Consider the following 19,395-nt stretch of genomic DNA (forward strand, 5'->3'; position numbering starts at 1 on the left):
GGATCACAAAACTTTTGAGAATCTGAGGTTATCTGAGTCTAGGCCAGCGGTTTGGGAAAGAGGGTGGCACACACACAATTTTGCATAATTATAACAGTATAATCTGGGGGAATAATTTTTAAATAAAAGTATTCAGGAAAGCTCTGTGTCCTCAAAGCTTCTGAGAAGCACAAGAACAACACTACAGCCTTAGAGAAAGGAGAGCGGGAAGGGAAACAGGACAGAAAATTTGAGCTTTGGTGAACTCAGAGGGAACAGCCCTTATACATGGAAACTAGGTGAGTTCCCAGAACTAAGATAAGAAGAAAGGTGTAGGCCTGCCTTGAGCATAGAAATCAGAAATAAAAGGGAAAGCATGTGATACAACTTACAAGAATGAAAAGGAAATTTAAATGTTAAAACACCTACCTAATAAGGGGAAACATTTTCCTTTGACTCACTGAGAAGGGAAATCTCTAAATATACATAGAGTGTTCAACAGTGTACAGGGTGGGGAGAGACGCTGGTTGCAGTTCTTAGAAAAATCACCAGCAGGTATGTATACGCTCAACAGTCGAGGCCCAGGGAACTAAGACTTGAGGTTTCAATCATTTCAGTTCAGTCGCTCAGTCGTGTCCGACTCTGCGACCCCATGAATCGCAGCACGCCAGGCCTCCCTGTCCATCACCAACTCCCAGAGTTCACTCAGACTCACGTCCATTGAGTCAGTGATGCATCCAGCCATCTCATCCTCTGTCGTCCCCTTCTCCTCCTGCCCCCAATCCCTCCCAGCATCAGAGTCTTTTCCAATGAGTCATCTCTTCGCATGAGGTGGCCAAAGTACTGGAGTTTCAGCTTTAACATCATTCCTTCCAAAGAAATCCCAGGGCTGATATCCTTTAGGATGGACTGGTTGGATCTCCTTGCAGTCCAAGGGACTCTCAAGAGTCTTCTCCAACACCACAGTTCAGAAGCATCAATTCTTTGGCGCTCAGCTTTCTTCACAGTCCAACTCTCACATCCATACATGACCACTGGAAAAACCATAGCCTTGACTAGACGGACCTTTGTTGGCAAAGTAATGTCTCTGCTTTTGAATATGCTATCTAGGTTGATCATAATTTTTCTTCCAAGAAGTAAGCGTCTTTTAATTTCATGGCTGCAGTCACCATCTACAGTGATTTTGGAGCCCAGAAAAATAAAGTCTGACACTGTTTCCACTGTTTCCCCATCTATTTCCCATGAAGTGATGGGACCAGATGCCATGATCTTCATTTTCTGAATGCTGAGTTTTAAGCCAACGTTTTCATTTTCTTCTTTCACCTTCATCAAGAGGCTTTTTAGTTCCTCTTCACTTTCTGCCATAAGGGTGGTGTCATCTGCCTATCTGAGGTTATTGATATTTCTCCCGGCAATCTTGATTCCAGCTTGTGCTTCTTCCAGCCCAGCATTTCTCATGATGTACTCTGCATATAAGTTAAATAAGCAGGGTGACAATATACAGCCTTGACAAACTCCTTTTCCTATTTGGAAACAGTCTGTTGTTCCGTGTCTAGTTCTAACTGTTGCTTCCTGACCTGCATACAGGTTTCTCAAGAGGCAGGTCAGGTGGTCTGGTATTCCCATCTCTTTCAGAATTTTCCACAGTTTCTTGTGATCCACACAGTCAAAGGCTTCAATATCCACCCCTAAAAGAGGTGTTAGGAGAGAAATGGAGGATTTCAGTAGAAACCCAGCTCATGCCAGCTGCAGAGCATAGGGTGAGCTAAGGTGGCCTCTTGATCAGCACATCCATCCAGCTATTTGGATATCTCCCTCTGGCAGAGCACAGCCCGGCAGATCAAACATGACAGGAGGCATGGGACCCGGAGTCAGAGAGACTAGCGTCCACATTCTGGCTCTTCACTTCCCAATTCAGACACACTGGGTCTTAGTTTATAAGATGAGGTAAATATTGACCACTTCATTGAGTTATTATGAGGAGTTCATTTATTGAGTTAAATGAGGTTTTCTGGAGCTGAATGCACCTAGCACACAGCATGTAATTGGGACTCATTAAATATACTCTGTGATATCAAGGTACCAGGGAAAAGAAAAGTAGTTTATCTTCCTTACTCCATTTCACCTAAGAGAGGAAGATGGGGTTGGAGGAGAGAAGAAAGTAGAAGATAGAAGAATCCTTTTACTGGATTGTTGCTGTTGTCGTTGTTCGGTTTCCCAGTTGTGTCTGGCTCTGAGACCTCGTGGACTGCGGTGTGCCAGGCTTCCCTGTCCTGTATTGTCTCCTGGAGTTTGCTCTAACTTACATCCATTGAGTCAGTGATGCCATCCAGCCAACTCATCCTCTGTTGCCCCGTTCTCCTCTTGCCTTCAGTCTTTTCCAATGAGTCGGCTCTTCACATAAGGTGACCAAAGTATTGGAGCTTCAGCTTCAGTATCAGTTCTTCCAATGAATATTCAGGGTTGATTTCCTTAAGTATTTGCTGGATTACTCACACAAATCCAGAGTTTAGAAAATTTAGAATTTTCACCCTGTAAATTAGTGCTTCTTCTTATTCTCTCACCTTGAGTACAAAGGCATTCCCTTGGAAAGTTTTGGTGTCTCCATACTTGGATACACATTTGGCATCCGTTGTGTCATTGTTTTAGGAAAGAAACAGACCCCACCACAGACTATATGAGAAGGTTAAGCATGTAAGTTTAGTGCTGTCATCAGGTTCAAATTACATCAAAGCCTGTCTGTGGACTGAACTGCAAGGAGATCGAGTCTAGGTGGTAAGCAGTTGAACTGATGGGTTATCGTTTGTTTTGTTTGCAAGCCGGGTTCTTTTTCTTAGTACAGCCAAGAGAAGGGCTCAGGGGAGGCAGACTATTCTGCAGACCTGCTGAGGCTTCCTAGAGCCAGGAGCCCGAATCATTCAGGTCTCCTGCCTCCTCTGGCAGTCTGCCTGTGGTCCTCCAGGAGCTGTGGCTCTTTCTCTGCCTTCAGGGCAGTCCCTCACCTCCCACAAAGCCAGAAGGGAACCCTCCGGACACCCTGGAGGCTGCAGTCAGAGCCGCCCTCCACCCCGTCTCCAGTGAGCAGTGAGGAAGTGCTGCTCCTTCGAAACCAGGTCAGCCCGGCCCAGCCTTTGTTCTCAGTTCATGGGATGCACGCACACTAATGACTACATAAGAACTTCAGAGCCAAAGAGGATATTTATGTAAATCATGCCCAAGCCTCTTATTTTACTGAGAACTTGAAATCCAAAGTTAAGCATTTTGCTCAAGCGACAATGAATTAGTGTAACAGTCTGTCCTGGAACCCTCCCTTCCAGTCCAGTGTCCCCTGGGAGGCCAGCGTTAGTCACCAGAGAGTTAGGGTCTGAGGAAAGGAGACGGTTTGGAGGGGCTCACCGTCTCTGAGACTCATGACACTCCTAGAAGGGCTCCAGGCCATGTGGAGGTGGGGCTTCTCTGTCCTGCCCACAGCTCCAGGACTTCCTGCTGGCCTCCAGCCTATGGACATTTTATTTTGGGCTTCAAGGCTTTGGCAAACACCCAGAGCTGGAAGAGAACGCTTAGTAACTGATAGGAGCACCAAGTGTTTTTTTGTGGATCCAGAGGGATTAACAGCCCCCAGAGACCAGTGTCGGGTTTCTGAGGGACTGCTCGCTGTGAACTGGAGGTGGAAGGGCTGCAGGGACACACACAAGGTTGCTCTCTCGGAAGAATGAGACACAAGCTCCAGGCCAAGAGGGCCAGCTTGTGTGTGTCTGCGCAGATATGGAAGAAAAGCAGTTTCTGGATCAGTAGCTATCACCTGCTAACTGTTGATGGGGCTATGCAGGATGTGCTGGGGTGGAGGGGTTGGTGGTTCTTTTTCTAAACATGTGAAAAACTGGGATGTATTTCCAGGAGTCTGAAATGTCCTTAGCATGAGATAATAGTCCTTTTATCCCTAACCCTGGCTGAGATCGTGATTAGAACTTTGTCTGCTTTGGGGCTTAAAGAAGGGTGTACACTGAGACCCAGGGAGGGTTTAGAGCAGCACTGGCCAGCAGGAATATAAGTCATGTATGTAATTTAAAATTTTCTGGTAGTAAAATGGAGTGAATGAAATTAATTTTAGTAGTATATTTGACTTATTGACCCAACATATCTAAAAGAGTATCATTTTAATATATAATCAGAATAATTGTTGAGATATTTTAAATTCTTTATACTAAGTTTTGAAATAATGTTGTAAAAAATACTTTTGTAAAAAGTGCAAATAATTTTACACCTACAGCACGTTTCTTACTGGCCCCATCTCAGTGTTGAATAGATATGTGAGGCTACTGGTTACCAGGCAGCATAGTATCAAAGGAAGAGATATATAAAGCTGCAGATGGTTAGAAAACAGGACCAGGGAAAGAAAAAGACATACATCTCGAGAGGGAAAAAAAAAGTCTGAAAGTCAACAGCCTTCAACATGAAGGGGAAGTCCCTATGGTGGATATCAGTGGTTTCCATCTCCAACAAGGATCCACATGCCATACCCACTCATCCCCCTCAAAAAACTGGTTTACATTTCAGCTGTATGAGATGTTTGGTTTAAATCTAAGGAATGCATTTCAAATAGGGAAAAACTGAATCTTAGCTAAAAGCATAAATATTTACCTCACCTTCTTCCTTCATTTATTCCACAGACATTAAGTAGGGAACGAGTTACCTCTAAGGGAGGAATTAAGTTTGTACTAGATGTTAAGTGTGTCCAGATGTGAAGGCTGCAGTGATGATTATCCTCTGGTTTGGCTGTGACCTGGTAAACTGGAGGTCATGTCAGTAGACTGTACTACATTTGACCTGAGGTAGGTAGGCCACCAGCTGGAGTTTGGAAATTTTTTTTTATGAGAACTTTTATTTTCATGAGGTGTGATCCAGACCAACCAGTCTTAGCTCAGTGTTAGACAAATGAAATGCTCCAGAGCCTTGCTCCCCAAAGTTGGTCTGTGGACCAGCAGTATGGGCATCCCCACATAGAAATGAACACCCCAGACATGTCAGACCAAAATCTGTATTTTAACAGGATCCCTGGCGACTCTGACACACATCAGCATTTGGGCAGCAGTGCTCTACAGTTTCCCCTGTAGCAGTTGTCAACACAACCTCAGCTTGAACAGCTGCTGGGACCAGCAACCGCTTCCTCTCAAGGCAGCCCTTTCTATTGGACAGCTCTCACTTTTGAAAGTTTTCCCTTCTGTCAAGTCAAAATCTGCCTGTAGAGATCACCCACTCGGGGATGCCACATAGAATCTCACATATTAGGTGCTTAGGAGTGTCATTATTTTGTTACGCAGAAACCTTGATCCAGAGGCTGGATGGGCAGTGAGGCCAGCTCCCAGTCATCTGGCAAAGGCCTGCAGGTTCTGAACTTCTAAGGAGCAAACCCCTTGCAGTTCTCTTTTTAATTGAGTTCTATCTCTTCTCTGCATCCTGCCAGAAACCAGGGAGGCTGGTTTAAGGGACTGAGGTTTGGAGGGGTTTGGAGAACTTGAAGCAGTTTTTCAAAGAACAAGAGTATGGAAGCGATGTCTGGAATGGAAGCTGGCCCACAGGGGATGCAAGTGGATGGGACATTTACAGCAGAGGGGAATGGGAAGGGATGGTGTGGTGGAGCAGTGTCAGCTCTTGGAGGCTGTGTGACATTGGGGAATGCGCTAAACCCTTCTGAGCATCAGCTTCTTAGGATTTAAAAGAAAATGGGATGATAACCCTGTCTTGCCAGTCTCCAGGGTTTCTGTGGGACTCACTGAATATAATGTCAGTGGAGGCAATTAATAATGTGGGAAATGGTTCAAGGATGAAAGAGAAGGTCCAACGAGATAGTAGATGAATCCAGGAGACAGGGCTTCCGCTAACTTGCTGGATGAGCTCAGGGAAAGTCCTCAGTGTCTCTGGGCCTTCCTGGGAAACAAATGGTCACACACTAAAGATCTGAATGCTCTTCTAGAAGGCCCTGGAGTTGCTGTGGCTCATCAGTATTATTGCATATAACCTGGAGGGTTTCTCCAAAGACGGCTCTTCAAATGTTCAATTAGGGAGACTTCTTAAGAGTTGGAATTGAATCCTCTCTGGGGTAAATAATTCCCAACACTCTTCCAGTGAAGGGCTGGCCAGCTCTATTTTGGATTGTTACTTAAAAGACAGGTCTGCTTGGCCAGATTGCACCTTATTTTCATGTCATGATGTGGTACCAGAGCTGTTGAGTGAAGAGTGATGGTTTCATTTCTACTGCTGTGTCAGGACACACGGTCCTGTTTGTGTAAGCAAGCCCTACTCTATGAGATATCGGAACTCATCTATCTCATATGTAGCTGGAATGTATCATTTGCAGGTTTTTCCTGGGAGAACAGCCTTTTTTGATACACCAGGTACTACAGGGGGTTTTTCAAAATCGTTACTCTCTTGTTTGATTTTTACAAGTACAAGAAAATGGCATACCTGATAGTTTTATGAGCCTGCTTTGCCAGAGGAGGCTCCCTGTCAACAAAATAACTGGAACGGGCTTTCAGTACATCAGTCCTTCATAAATGCTTACCGCTAAGAGTGAGGGGACCGGCGTGCGTGCTCACAGAGGGACATGACTGTCCTTAAGGCAGCCCTTCTGTGTCTCTTCCCTGCCAGTCTGGAGTCCCTGTGTTGTTCATTCTCACCTCACTGCAGCCATGCTCCCAACTGCCCATCTCATTGCCCGGATGCTTGCTTCTAACTCTGTACATTGCACTGTCTCCTCTGCTCCCACCGTGTTGTCATGGAAACTCGGTGGCCATAGGCCACGAGTGTCCGGTGTCATCGAGTGTGATGGTGTGGTATGTGTATTTGCTCACACTTTTATTTTTAATCCTTTTCAATGTGACATCTGCTAAAATGTCTCCCTTATAATTTGCTTGGTGATCACAGCCTTCTCATCATTCATTGAGAGCAGGACCTGATCTCACAGAATCTGAAAAGAGCTATGTGGTAAGATGCCTATTGAATACGACTGTAGCTTTTCTAAAGAGAATTCTGACTGATTTTTAGAATCTAGACTGGAGTAGACTGGTTGACTCACAGAGCCATTATTTTTAAGAATTTTATGGCTATTGTAGTAGAGAGAGCGATGCTAGGCTACCCCCTCCCTTCTCAGAAAAAGGCAGAGGAATTTAGAGACTGTTTCTACTCTGCCTACATGTGGGATTAATATTTTAGTGCATGATTGGGGATACATACTTGCATCTCTGTCCTGAAATTACTCCATTTGTAACGGTTACTCACTAATTACAGGCCTTTATGCTGCTGCCTTTTTAATTTAATATTCATACTAAATCCCAAATTCTTCTGTATCTTACCTGTTTTTTCCATGCTTTCGCCTGGACCCCTCCTGCACTCCACTACTGGAATATCTATTTTTTTAAACCGGATCTTCAACTCTGTTGTTTCCTTGGACTTATGTGCTTCGTCTGGAATGTTACATCTCTTCCTCTCTTTCTTTTTTTTTTTTTTGTCCCCATGTTGACTGTTTTATGGGGGTTTCTGGATATCTCGGGGCCACCTCACAGGAAGCAGTCTGCAATGAGATCATAAACATTGCCGAAAAATCTGTTCATTACTGCAGCACTGTTTCTCATCCCCTTGACTTTCATCACAAGGTATCCCCTTCTGACAATAAATCATCTTTAATCATTTCTCAGCAACCTCAAGCCCAGCAGCGAAGAGTCGCCCCAGACAGGAGTCAAACCTCCCAGGATTTGTAAGTACATGTGGCGAACCCCGGTTCTTGCATTGTCCGTAGTCTGTTGGCCTTAGGAAGTGGGTTGTTGATTGGCTGTGGGAGCAGCCATTTAGGGGAAATGAACCCATCACTCCCAGCTTCTCTGAGGGCTTCTAGGTAAGGCTGTTTCCCAACAGCCAATGAGAAAACAGGTGGGGGGTGAATAAAGGCGGTCGGGGCCTCTACGGGGAAGGGAGAGGCGGTAAGGAAGTGTAACTGCCATACAGGGCAAAGGGGAGCTGGACTAACTGGTTTCATTCCTAGTGTTGTGAGAATAGAGAGGAAGCAGTGTTAATCCTGACTGGAGATGAATGAATAGGGTTGATCCATTCATTAAAAAAGGAGAGTATTGGGTATCTCCTATATTCCACGCACAAACTCCACAAACTCCATCCACAGGGGAATGGGGTTTTGGAATAAACATTGAAAGTTGGATTTGAGAGTTAGAGCAAAGAGGTAACAGTCTTCCTAGCCGAGGAATCCAAATGTACAAAGACCCAGGGTAGGTGTTGTGTCTGGAGAACACCAAGAGACCCCTGTAGCCACAGGATGCAGTTCAGGGAGGAAATGGAGATGAAGTTCAAGGGACAGGTTGGGACCAGATTGTAGAAGCCAGAATGCAATAGAAATACATTTGGGTGTTAGTCTATGTCCACTCAGGAGCCAATGAAGGATTTTAAAATAAGAGACATACTTGGAGTTCCCTGGCTGTCCAGTGGTTAGGACTTGATGCTTTCCTGCCAGGTCGCTGAGTTCAATCCCTGGTCAGGGAACTAAGATCTCACAGGCTGCACAGCATGGCCCCCAAAAATGTGTGGAACACGTATCTGATTGGATTTCATTTTGGGGAGATAACTTGGACAATAGAATGGAGGGTGGATTTCAGAGACAAAGGACAAAGATAGTAATTTGGAGATATGAGTACAGCAAAAAAGTGGTGAGGGGCTGAGCTTGGACAGACTGGGCACCTTGTGCATGGAAGTATAGAAGATTCCCCAAGGAGACAGGGGTAAAGGGAGAAGAGAACTGAGGATGGATCCTTGGGGAACCAGCCTTTAAGGCCACAGAGTAGCAGCCAGCAAAGGGGACTGAGAAAGAGCAGCAAGAGACACAGGTGAGGGTTTAGGAGTGTTCATTGGTACTGAACAGAGCAAGAAGGGTGTGGTCAGGAGTGCTCCTGCCTCAGAGAGGCCGAGGAGGGTAAGAAATGAGAAACGTCCTCTAGGTGGCAAGTTGGAACAGTCTTTGGTGATCTCTGCAGTGACAGTGTTGGGTGTAGGCAGATGCTCTGTTAGAAAAGGGTTGATGAGTCAGTGTGATGCTGAGTGGAAAGAGCTAGGGGATTGGGGGCTAGAGAGTCAGGGAGTAGCACAGGACAGGGGAGGTGTTTTCAGGATGCAGAGGCTCAAGCACTTAAGGAGGAGTTGACAGAATCAAAGATACAAGAGAGAAGATGTAAGTCAAGGAAACAGCCCAGGGGAGGGAGCTTAGCCTGGCCAGGAGCGGGAACCCTTCCTTATACATGGAAACAGGGGCAGGAGGGGAGGAAAGTTAAAGTTCTGCTCAGAGTTGGGCACCAGAATTGGCAGAGGAAGTGAGGGAAGGACTCTATAGAACTGTGTCCCTGTTAGCATGAGGCCCGTCCAAAATCAGAGCCCACTAGGGACCCAAGCAGCAGGGTCACAGGACTGTGTGCAGCCAGTTTCCGCCGTCTGGGTTGAGAGCAGAGAGGCAGGTGACAGGACTAACCTCGCAGAGATGAGGCAGGCAAGGAAGTCACCACAACAGTGAAGGGGCTGAGGCACCGCCAGGAGTCCAGTTTGGGCAAGAGACAGCAGGCAAATACAGAAACACCGAAAAGTATTCAGTTACCAAGTGGGAGTTCATCAGCGCCACTTCTTCCGCATTAGAGACCTTACTTCTGGCAGACAGATCCATCTGCCAAAGTCTCACGATATCTGGATAAATATGGAAAATTAAACTGCCCCTTTGGCTTGCTAGCAGAGGACAACGAACCTCTTGTTTCTGGAAACTGATTCCGCTTATTTCTAATCCCTCTCACCCACACCCTGGGATTCACTGACATCCACTGAGAGAGGTAGAGGATTGGCTCATTTGGAAAGTTTTGCCTGCTACTGTTATGTTTCAAAGTATCAAGTAAACAGAATTGTGAACTGGTAGGTGTTTTTTAGTGAAAGTGTGATAGTCACTCACTTGTGTACGACTCTTTGCAACCCCATGGATCGTAACCCGCCAGGCTCCTCTGTCCATGCAATTCTCCAGGCAAGAATACTGGAGTGGGTTGCCATTCCCTTCTACAGGGTAACTTCCTGACCTACAGGGGATCGAACCCACATCTCTTCCACCTCCTGCATTGCAGGAGGATTCTTTACCATCTGACCCACCAGAGAAGTCCCAGTAGGTGCTTCTTAAGCATTTGTCAAAAGAATAAATGAAAACAAGGCTTTATTTGTTGCCAAAGCAGGTATCGATTTCATAAGTAGTCCAGCTTTGTCTGCTGCTGCTGCTGCTAAGTCGCTTCAGTCGTGTCCGACTCTGCGACCCCATAGACGGCAGCCCACCAGGCTCCCCCGTCCCTGGGATTCTCCAGGCAAGAACACTGGAGTGGGTTGCCATTTCCTTCTCCAGTGCATGAAAGTGTAAAGTGAAAGTGAAGTCGCTTAGTCATGTTTCTTAGCGACCCCATGGACTGCAGTCTACCAGGCTCCTCCGTCTATGGGATTTTCCAGGCAAGAGTACTGGAGTGGGTTGCCATTGCCTTCTCTGCCAGCTTTGTCTAGAGCCTGTCAGAACAGCACAGACTACATACATTGCCTTAGGCCAACTAGCAAGTAAATAAAAATTTTAACCCCAAATATTACTGGGATAGATATGCCTTCAGGAGTTTTAGAAAAATGGCATTCACATTTCAAAGCAATTAGTAAAATATGTGTTGGCATGCAAAGAAATTCAAGGTAGTATTGCTAAACAGTGTGGTAACTGGGTTATACTTTTAAAAATTGTATATATACACATGACAATTGCTTCATGCTCTCCAATGTATGTGACTCGTATATAATGTCTGTCTCTGGACCTAAGTAACTTCTGATTATCCTTGACAATCTACACATGTTATCTTGTGTTAAGAACTTGATTAACTTTCAAGGGGGAGCATCTAGATAAAAAAAAGCTTGGCTAAAGCAACCAGATGAAACTAAATGAAAGCACCAATCATGACTTGCTTCTCAGATTCTCCATCCCTCTGAATCTTAATTTACTTATCACATGTTGAACGGATCTCCCCCAATGCTAAGTTATTAAAGAGCCATTAAAATACTTTTTTCCCCACTGATAAGCAGGAAACACGACCCAAATGTTGATTTAACTGAAACAGGCTTTTAAAACTCATTTAATGCCATCAGCATTTGGGTCACTTACTAATCATTTTTTTTTAATTTACAGATTTAGCTACCAAGCATTGTATAGCTATATACCACAGAATGATGATGAATTGGAACTCCGAGATGGAGATATTGTTGATGTCATGGAAAAATGTGATGATGGGTGGTTCGTTGGTAAGTGATATCGTGCTTTTCTTATCTGTTGTGTACTGAAGGAAAAACTTGGAGTGATGAGTCACAAAAAGAGCACCGTTCTCTGCACAGAAGGAGAGCCGTCTCAGTTCCTATACCACCGTCAGAAATGCTGGGCCACCCAGTATAGGTCTGTCCTCAAACCAATGTGGATGATAGTAACTGTGAACCTGAGGACCAAATATGCCAACATCGACTGCACAGAAGGGCAGTTGCCAGTTGCATTTATTGAGTTCTATTTGTATTTTTGGGGGGAGAGGTGGTGGGGGCACTGCCTAGCTTGTGGGATCCCAGACCAGGGCTTGAACCTGGACCCCAGCAATGAAAGAGCCAAATACTAACCACCAGACTGCCCGGGAATTCACTGTTTCTGTTTCTATTCTGCATCTGTCTGTCCTACATTTGGAAATTTTAATTTTTAAAACTCCTGTGGAACAACACAAGAACATGTGCGTGTAGATTTCCGCCATGAAGTGCAAGCATATATGTAGAGAGTCTGAAAGCCTCATTTACTCCAGGCTTCTAATAACTTTAACCAAAGCAATACCTGATGAATTAAAGGAGTCACCTTTATAGGAGCAGAGAAAGATCAGAATTTGAGATTCTATAACAAAGTAGATGCTTAATAATACTTTCTTACTGAAGTTCTTTCAACAAACAGCGTGTAAGACAGAAATAATCCTCTTTTCACAGATTCAAAATCTTTACCATCTCAGTTCTCTGCAGCCTCCCTGACCATTGCCCTGGGGCTTCAGCTAACTGTTTGAGATGGCCTTAGAATCCCAGGGACGGGGGAGCCTGGTGGGCTGCCATCTATGGGGTCGCACAGAGTAGGACACGACTGAAGCGACTTAGCAGCAGCAGCAGCAGCTTTGACACATTCTTTTAGATATTTTAGTTTGTGCAACAACTCCAACCCACTGGTAGTGGCTGCTTGAAATGTGTTCAAAGGGTTCTGAAGCCCTATCCAAGCTAACTGGGGAAAGGATGCAATGATCAAATTATGCTGTCTGCTGATGAGAGTAATGATGATGCAACAGCTGTCTGCCACCTCACCCTCCAGCTTTAGAGAAAGTCCAGTTTCTAAGACTCTGCACTCCCAATGTAGGGGGCCCAAGTTTGATCCCTGATTAGGGAACTAGATCCTGCATGCTGCAGCTAAGACCTGGAGCAATCAAATAAATTAATTTTTAAAAGTTGATTACTTGAAAAAAAATTCCAAGGGAAGGAGCTTGATTAGGGACCCAGCAATTCTGGATGTGAAACAGTCCAGGAAGGACTTTGTGGTAGCTCAATGTTCTGGAATCCTGGACAAGGTTGGTAGCAAAGACATGGAGTCAATCTGGGGCTTAGGCACAGGCTTAGGAGAGAAATTTCCTTTCACTGTGTGGTCATATCCAGAGGACTTTCAGAAATGCCAGTTTCTAAGTCTAAATCCCCCTAACCTTGGTGTGTTGGATAGCTGTGTTCATTCTTCCATAAAAGAGAAGTACTGGAAGAGCCATCGGCTGGGAGTCTGAGGACCTGGGTTTAAAGTCTGCCTCTCTGAGTTTGGGCTTCCTCATCTGAAAAAAATGGGAGTGTTAAATGTCTTGCTTATCACCCAGCTATTCTGCAGCCTAAACGAGATAAGATAGGGCCAAGTGATTTGGAAACCATATGCCCTTCTACAAGCTTTGGGATTGTTATCAAGGGCTCTCTCTCTGAACTCAGTTCTGAGTCAGTCTTCTCATTGTGTCTGTTTTTTTGTTTTTAATAGGTACTTCAAGAAGGACAAGGCAGTTTGGTACTTTCCCAGGCAACTATGTAAAGCCTTTGTATCTATAAGAAGACTGAAAACCACAGAGATGATTTTTATTGGAGGACGAAGCATAATTCATGAATTGGTCTCTTTATTTAAATGTTGAGTCAGTAGGAAAACTAATGCAGTGGATAAAGTAAGAAGCAAAAGAGAGGACAGAGAAGTGTTGTATTTAAAACCTGAGCCCGTCGAAGCTTACTGCGTGTATTGGACAGGGCTGAACCATGCAAAAAAGGAATGAGGCAAGTCGGTATTTACTTAGCTGCTTCTGGGAGCCACGCCAGCCCTGCCCTCCTCTTCCCAACTTGGGTAACCTGACCGGCAGCATGGTCCCAGAGAGCAGTTAAGCCAGAACTGCCTCTTGCTGCTTCAGGCTTGACCGGCTTTGGCTCAAAAGGGTCATTTAGCCTGCACGTGCTCTCGGAGCACCAGGCAGCTCCCCAGCCATCCTCTAAGGCTCCACACAGACTCCCCCAGTTGCCCTGGAGCCTCCTGGTCCCCTAACATTGCTAGAGATCAGTTGGGGCCACCGAGGCAATCCCTAAACAGTGGTAGAGACCCCAAACAACCCAAGGCCAAGTCCCCCACTCGAGGTAGGTGGGGAAGTAGAAGTCAAAGTAGGCGCCCCATGCACTCAGCATGCATGCAGCGTTACCATTGACACCCCTGATGTTCAGACAGAAAAGCACACAAGGCTTGCCCCCGGAGCAGGGTGGTCAGGCAGGTAGTTCCATTTGTATTTCCAAGTGATTAAGGCGAGAAGCCTGTAGCTCTTGAGGTCCCCTGCCATATGGCTCCTTCCATATCACTGGCTTGTATAAGCATTCACTTTCAGGGCAGCATAGTGTCATTTACAGAATGCCATTTCTACCCTTGCTTTTCTGGATTGTTTTAGGCCGGGACAGTTGGGGGTTGATAGGCTTATTCTTAGAAAAACAAGGGATGGTGTTCAGTGACTCAAGGTAATACACACTGATGTATACTGGATGCCTGGGGCCACCAACGAGCAAGGCGTGCTCCAGGCCTTAGAAAGGTTTCACCACGTCTCCATTTTCACCATGTCTCCCCCGAGGAGCCCAAGGACCACTCAGAATGTAGGAATCCAGGGTTCTGAATCCTAACACACCCTGTGAGGCTTCTCTTTAGAAAAGGTGCAGCCGCAGTGGCCCTACATTGGAGGCTGTAATTCCGCTTCTTCCAGGAGGCCTGTCTTTTGTAGAGGGGCCAGAGCCAAGGAGGGAGGCCTCTGTGATGCCTGGGGTGTACAGTCACAACTTCATCCAATTCAAGGATGTTTATCGACCTCTGTTACATATCTTGGAGAGAAAAAGATAGAAATGACCCATTTTCTTGCCTGCTGGGAACTCAGAGGTGATTGGAGAGACAGACACACAAAAATACTGAATAAGAGAGACTGCGATATGTGCTAAGAAGGGTGTGAGAGGAAGAGATGAATTTTCTCTGTAGGGATCCTAGAAAGCATTGTCATATTTCTCTCTCCATTAGCTCACTTTTGAACAACTAGGATGCTGGGAGAACCTTTGTCCGAGGGTAGTTTGTGGCTGGAAATATTTAGACCTGCTTCCAGGGTCTTCCAACTGTGATCCTCCCCACAAATCCACATTCGAGGTCATAAACAGGAGAAGCAGTTCCAGGTATAGGGTTGTGTACAGGACTCCTGGCTCTCCGCAGGTAGCTCAGAATTGGCCTGAGGTCCCAAAGTCTGGAATCTTTCCAAGTGAGCAAAGTTCATCTACAGTGCCTCAGCTTCTGTCTCCATTACTCATCTTAGAAGCTCGTATCAGCTGGCCACCCTTCAGACAGCCACAGGACCCTCACTCCCTCTCCTTCAAATCCTGCTCTCAGGAAAGCAACTGCCACTGACTCCTTCACACTGAAGTGTAAATGACAGATGAGAAGAATGTGTTACTTCTTCCCAGAAACATTGGTTTTTAACTAGAACAGATCACAGAGCCTTAATTCCAAGGGGAAAGGCTGTGGAACCAATGGTGGAGGGTGGGGCTGCGGAGTGCGGGTAAGGGTGGATGAGCTCCCTGTGTAGAAAGGGACTTCTTGCTATTCCTTAAGTAAGACTCATTGCTTTGGAAGGTCCACCTCACCATCCAAGAGCGCTCTGTTTCTGTCCTCCCCCTTTGAATATAGACCCTGTGCATATTCACATGCACTTTGCACAGCAGCGTTTCACGTGTTTTGGAATGTAATTCTTATATTGGCTAATGTGTTTCCTAGTCTTTCTTAGATGCAAACCATAACACGACCTTATCTGTTTTTTGAGGGGGTGCTTATTAAGTAGCTTATTAATTTTGAACACCTCTTTAAATACAGCTAGAAAATAAACCAATTTGTAAAGCCACATTTGCATATGACGCCAGCCTCCCGACTTTGTATATCTCGGGAATCCCAGGTATGCCTCACCGGTTTGCCCATCTTTAATAAACTCATCTGTTAAAATCTGCATCAAACTTCAGCTGCCTACGTATGACAAAATGAGGAACAAAGGGTTCCAACTGCTCCTTTGTCTTCATACATTTAGTAATACAAAATACCTATTTTTATGCTGAGATATTTATACAGGTTTATTAATCGCAAGTGTAACTAACTGGCGGCATGCCCTGCAACACATTTTAATAGATTAGCCATGCTTCTGGGTAAAAGCAAGCCCCACACTACTTATCTTTTGCAGTCTCTCTGGGATCAGTAAGAGAAAAAAATCACATGCTTAAGAAGTGGGACTGTAAATATGTATATTTAACTTTGTATAGCCCATGTACCTACTTTGTATAGAAAAATAATTTTAAAAATCTGAACTGAAGGGGAGGGGGGTATAATAAGGAAGTCATGAAGTTTTTTGCATATTTAAATGAAGGAATTCCAAAAAAACGTACCTGCAGATTTTTAGCACAAAAATACCATTGTAAAGTATTATAATTAAATAATCATTCTTTCTGGGAGAGAAAGTAACTGTTTTCTCAGTTATAGTGTTTTTTTCTTATTTCTTTTTTTTTTTTTTTTTAGCAGTCCTATTTATCTGCAGTAGTATTAAGTCCTATTGCTAAGTTACTACAAAAAAGATCATATTCTGAAAGAAAATAACTGACATTATATATAACCAATTAATTTAAAGTATTGCCATTTAAATTACACACCAAGAGCATGTACCATGCAGACACAGATTTTTCTGTTCATCTATTTTTCTTTATGCAGTGGATCAATTTGACAAATAGATGTTGAATTACTACATTGGCTGTACATATTATTTAATAAACTTCATTCAAAATTGTGTGGCATATGCATATTCTTAACATTCATTGTTTCTTCCCTTCCCTTTCAAGTTTCTCCAACGAAGCTTATATTCACTGCTTCAAAGGTACACACGCACACCTGGCTTCCCCACCGAAGGCAGGAAAGAATCTGCCTGCAACGCAGGAGACCTGGGTTTGATCCCTGGGTTAGGAAGATCCCCTGGCGAAGAGAAAGGCTACCCACTCCAGTATTCTGGCCTGGAGAATTCCATGGACTGCATGGGGTTGCAAAGAGTCAGACACGACTGAGCAACTTTCATTTTCACTCCCCCTCTGAAGACAACACTTATTCTACTCTCAAGAGGCTAACTCCATGATACTCTCTGAATTGATTTATGTTGACCATTTTGCCATTCTTTATAAATTTTGTTCTGATTATAAGAGTAATGCACATGTCTTTAAAAGCACAAGTGACCATTATAACATATGTATAATGGATCTAGATTTACTCCACAAGACATGGGGACAGACAATAATGAGACAGCACTTAGTTTTCCGAAACATGTTGAATCTGGCCCTGAGTCTTCTCTTGCTACTTGGGTGAAGATGCAGTCCATCCTTCTGTTCACTTCCAAACCAAGTGTGTCGAGGCTGCAGCATTAGACATCCAGCCACCCCTGGCGTCTTCACTGGGCCAGGTTTGGGGGGAGGGGGCGGTGTGCAGGTTGCTACAACACTATGGTCTGTCCCATAACAGGAAACCCCCAAATTCCCACCCTCCCTGACACTGACCCTCCTTCTGCAGTTTCAGCTCAAAGCACCCGTTTGTACTGCTACCCCTTTGGAGTGACTTGGAATCTCCCCTGCTTAAGCTTCCAATAGTCTGAGGAGAAGGGTCATCTTCCAGGGGTCTGACAGCCTTGACACTAAGCCCTGAGTCATAAGCAGTACTGCCATCCACCCTGTTCAGCAAATCTTATCAGTCGTACCTTCAAAATACCTTTAGAAACTAACCACTTCTATCTCCATCAGTTCAGTTCAGTCACTCAGTTGTGTCCGACTCTTTGCGACACCATGAACCACAGCACGCCAGGCCTCTGTCCATCACCAACTCCCAGAGTCCACCCAAACCCATGTCCATCGAGTTGGTGATGCCATCCAACCATATTATCCTCCGTCGTCCTCTTCTCCTGCCCTCAATCTTGCCCAGCATCAGGGTCTTTTCAAATGAGTCAGCTTTTCTCATTAGGTGGTCAAAGTATTGGAGTTTCAGCTTCAACATCAGTCCCTCCAATGAACATCCAGGACTGATCTCCTTTAGGATGGACTGGTTGGATCTCCTTGCAGTCCAAGGGACTCTCAAGAGTCTTCTGCAACACCACAGTTCAAAAGCATCAATTCTTTGGCACTCAGCCTTCTTTATAGTCCACGTCTCACACCCATGCATGACCACTGGAAAAACCATAGCCTTGACTAGACGGACCTTTGTTGGCAAAGTAATGTCTCTGCTTTTTAATATGCTGTCTAGGTTGGTGATAACTTTCCAAGGAGCAAGTGTTTTTAATTTCAGGCTGCAATCACCATCTGCAGTGATTTTGGAGCCCAGAAAAATAAAGTCAGCCACTGTGTCCACTGTTTATCCATTTGCCATGAAGTGATGGGACCGGATCCCATGATCTTAGTTTTCTGAATGTTGAGCTTTAAGCCAACTTTTTCACACTCCTCTTTCACTTTCATCAAGAGGCTCTTTAGTTCTTCCTCACTTTCTGCCATAAGGGTGGTGTCATCTGCATATCTGAGGTTATTTATATTTCTCCCGGCAATCTTGATTCCAGCTTGTGCTTAATCCAGCCCAGCGTTTCTCATGATGTACTCTGCATATAAGTTAAATAAGCAGGGTGACAATATACAGCCTTGACGTACTCCTTTTCCTATTTGGAAACAGTCTGTTGTTCCATGTCCAGTTCTAACTGTTGCTTCTTGACCTGCATACAAATTTCTCAAGAGGCAGGTCAGGTGGTCTGGTATTCCCATCTCTTTCAGAATTTTCCACAGTTTCTTGTGATCCACACAGTCAAAGACTTTGGCATAGTCAATAAAGCAGAAATAGATGGTTTTCTGGACTCTCGCTTTTTCCACGATCCAGTGGATGTTGGCAATTTGATCTCTGGTTCCTCTGCCTTTTCTAAAACCAGCTTGAACATCAGGAAGTTCATGGTTCACATATTGCTGAAGCCTGGCTTGGAGAATTTTGAGCATTACTTTACTAGCATGTGAGATGAGTGCAATTGTGCGGTAGTTTGAGCATTCTTTGACATTGCCTTTCTTTGGGATTGGAATGAAAACTGACATTTTCCTGTCCTGTGGCCACTGCTGAGTTTTCCAAATTTGCTGGCATATTGAGTGCAGCACTTTCACAGCATCATCTTTCAGGATTTGAAATAGCTCAACTGGAATTCCATCACCTCCACTAGCTTTGTTTGTAGTGATGCTTCCTAAGGCCCTCTTGACTTCACATTCCAGGATGTCTGGCTCTATCTCCATAGTCCAAGCCATTTTCTCACCTGGGTCATTGCAATCCAATCACTTTCCAGCTGGTCCTCTCCTTGCTTCTACCCCTAACCCCTTTTAGTCTAAACAGAACAACCAGTGTGATCCCTCTGGTGGCTGCTCCTCTCAAGAGTGGTGCAATGGCCTCAAGTCCAGTGGACGCTGACTTGCCCTTCCTTACCTTTGACTTTCTCATTGTTCCTTCCAGCCACACAAGTCCTTCTGGCTTCAATCTCATCAAGCATGCTTCAATTTTAGTGTCTTATAGATGTTGTCCCCTGGGCCTGAAAGACCCTTCCGCCAGAGCTGCATGGCTTCCTTCATCCCTTTAGGTCCTTGTGTTGCCTTCTCAGGGAGGCTGTCTCTGGCCACTTGATATACAATAGAACCCTCCTGTCTCCACCCCAACATTCTATTCCCCTATTGTTTTCCTCT

General features: G+C 44.9%; 1 protein-coding gene and 1 long non-coding RNA gene across 24 annotated transcripts in view; one reads left to right on the forward strand and one right to left on the reverse strand.

Moving 5' to 3' along the window:
• Positions 1–16,455, forward strand: part of SORBS1 (sorbin and SH3 domain containing 1) — a 234,556-nt gene extending 218,101 nt beyond the window's left edge. For 13 of the 23 annotated variants that reach the window (XM_027529431.1, XM_027529420.1, XM_027529421.1 and 10 more), the window contains 3 exons: positions 7,674–7,732; positions 11,216–11,328; positions 13,106–16,455. In XM_027529431.1, the coding sequence (XP_027385232.1) occupies positions 7,674–7,732; positions 11,216–11,328; positions 13,106–13,173 (240 nt within the window). In that variant the 3' untranslated portion in view covers positions 13,174–16,455. Of the gene's footprint in view, positions 1–6,903; positions 6,964–7,673; positions 7,733–11,215; positions 11,329–13,105 lie in introns of all 23 variants that reach the window. The other 10 variants (XM_027529417.1, XM_027529410.1, XM_027529418.1 and 7 more) reach the window with 1 other exon arrangement.
• LOC113884651 overlaps positions 7,305–19,395 on the reverse strand; it is a 46,696-nt gene continuing 34,605 nt past the window's right edge. Inside the window, exon 2 of the long non-coding RNA XR_003508955.1 lies at positions 7,305–7,549. This is a non-coding gene — a long non-coding RNA (uncharacterized LOC113884651). The remainder of the gene's footprint in view (positions 7,550–19,395) is intronic.

This window comes from Bos indicus x Bos taurus, chromosome 26 (assembly GCF_003369695.1).
Source record: "Bos indicus x Bos taurus breed Angus x Brahman F1 hybrid chromosome 26, Bos_hybrid_MaternalHap_v2.0, whole genome shotgun sequence".
Lineage (NCBI taxonomy): Eukaryota > Metazoa > Chordata > Mammalia > Artiodactyla > Bovidae > Bos > Bos indicus x Bos taurus.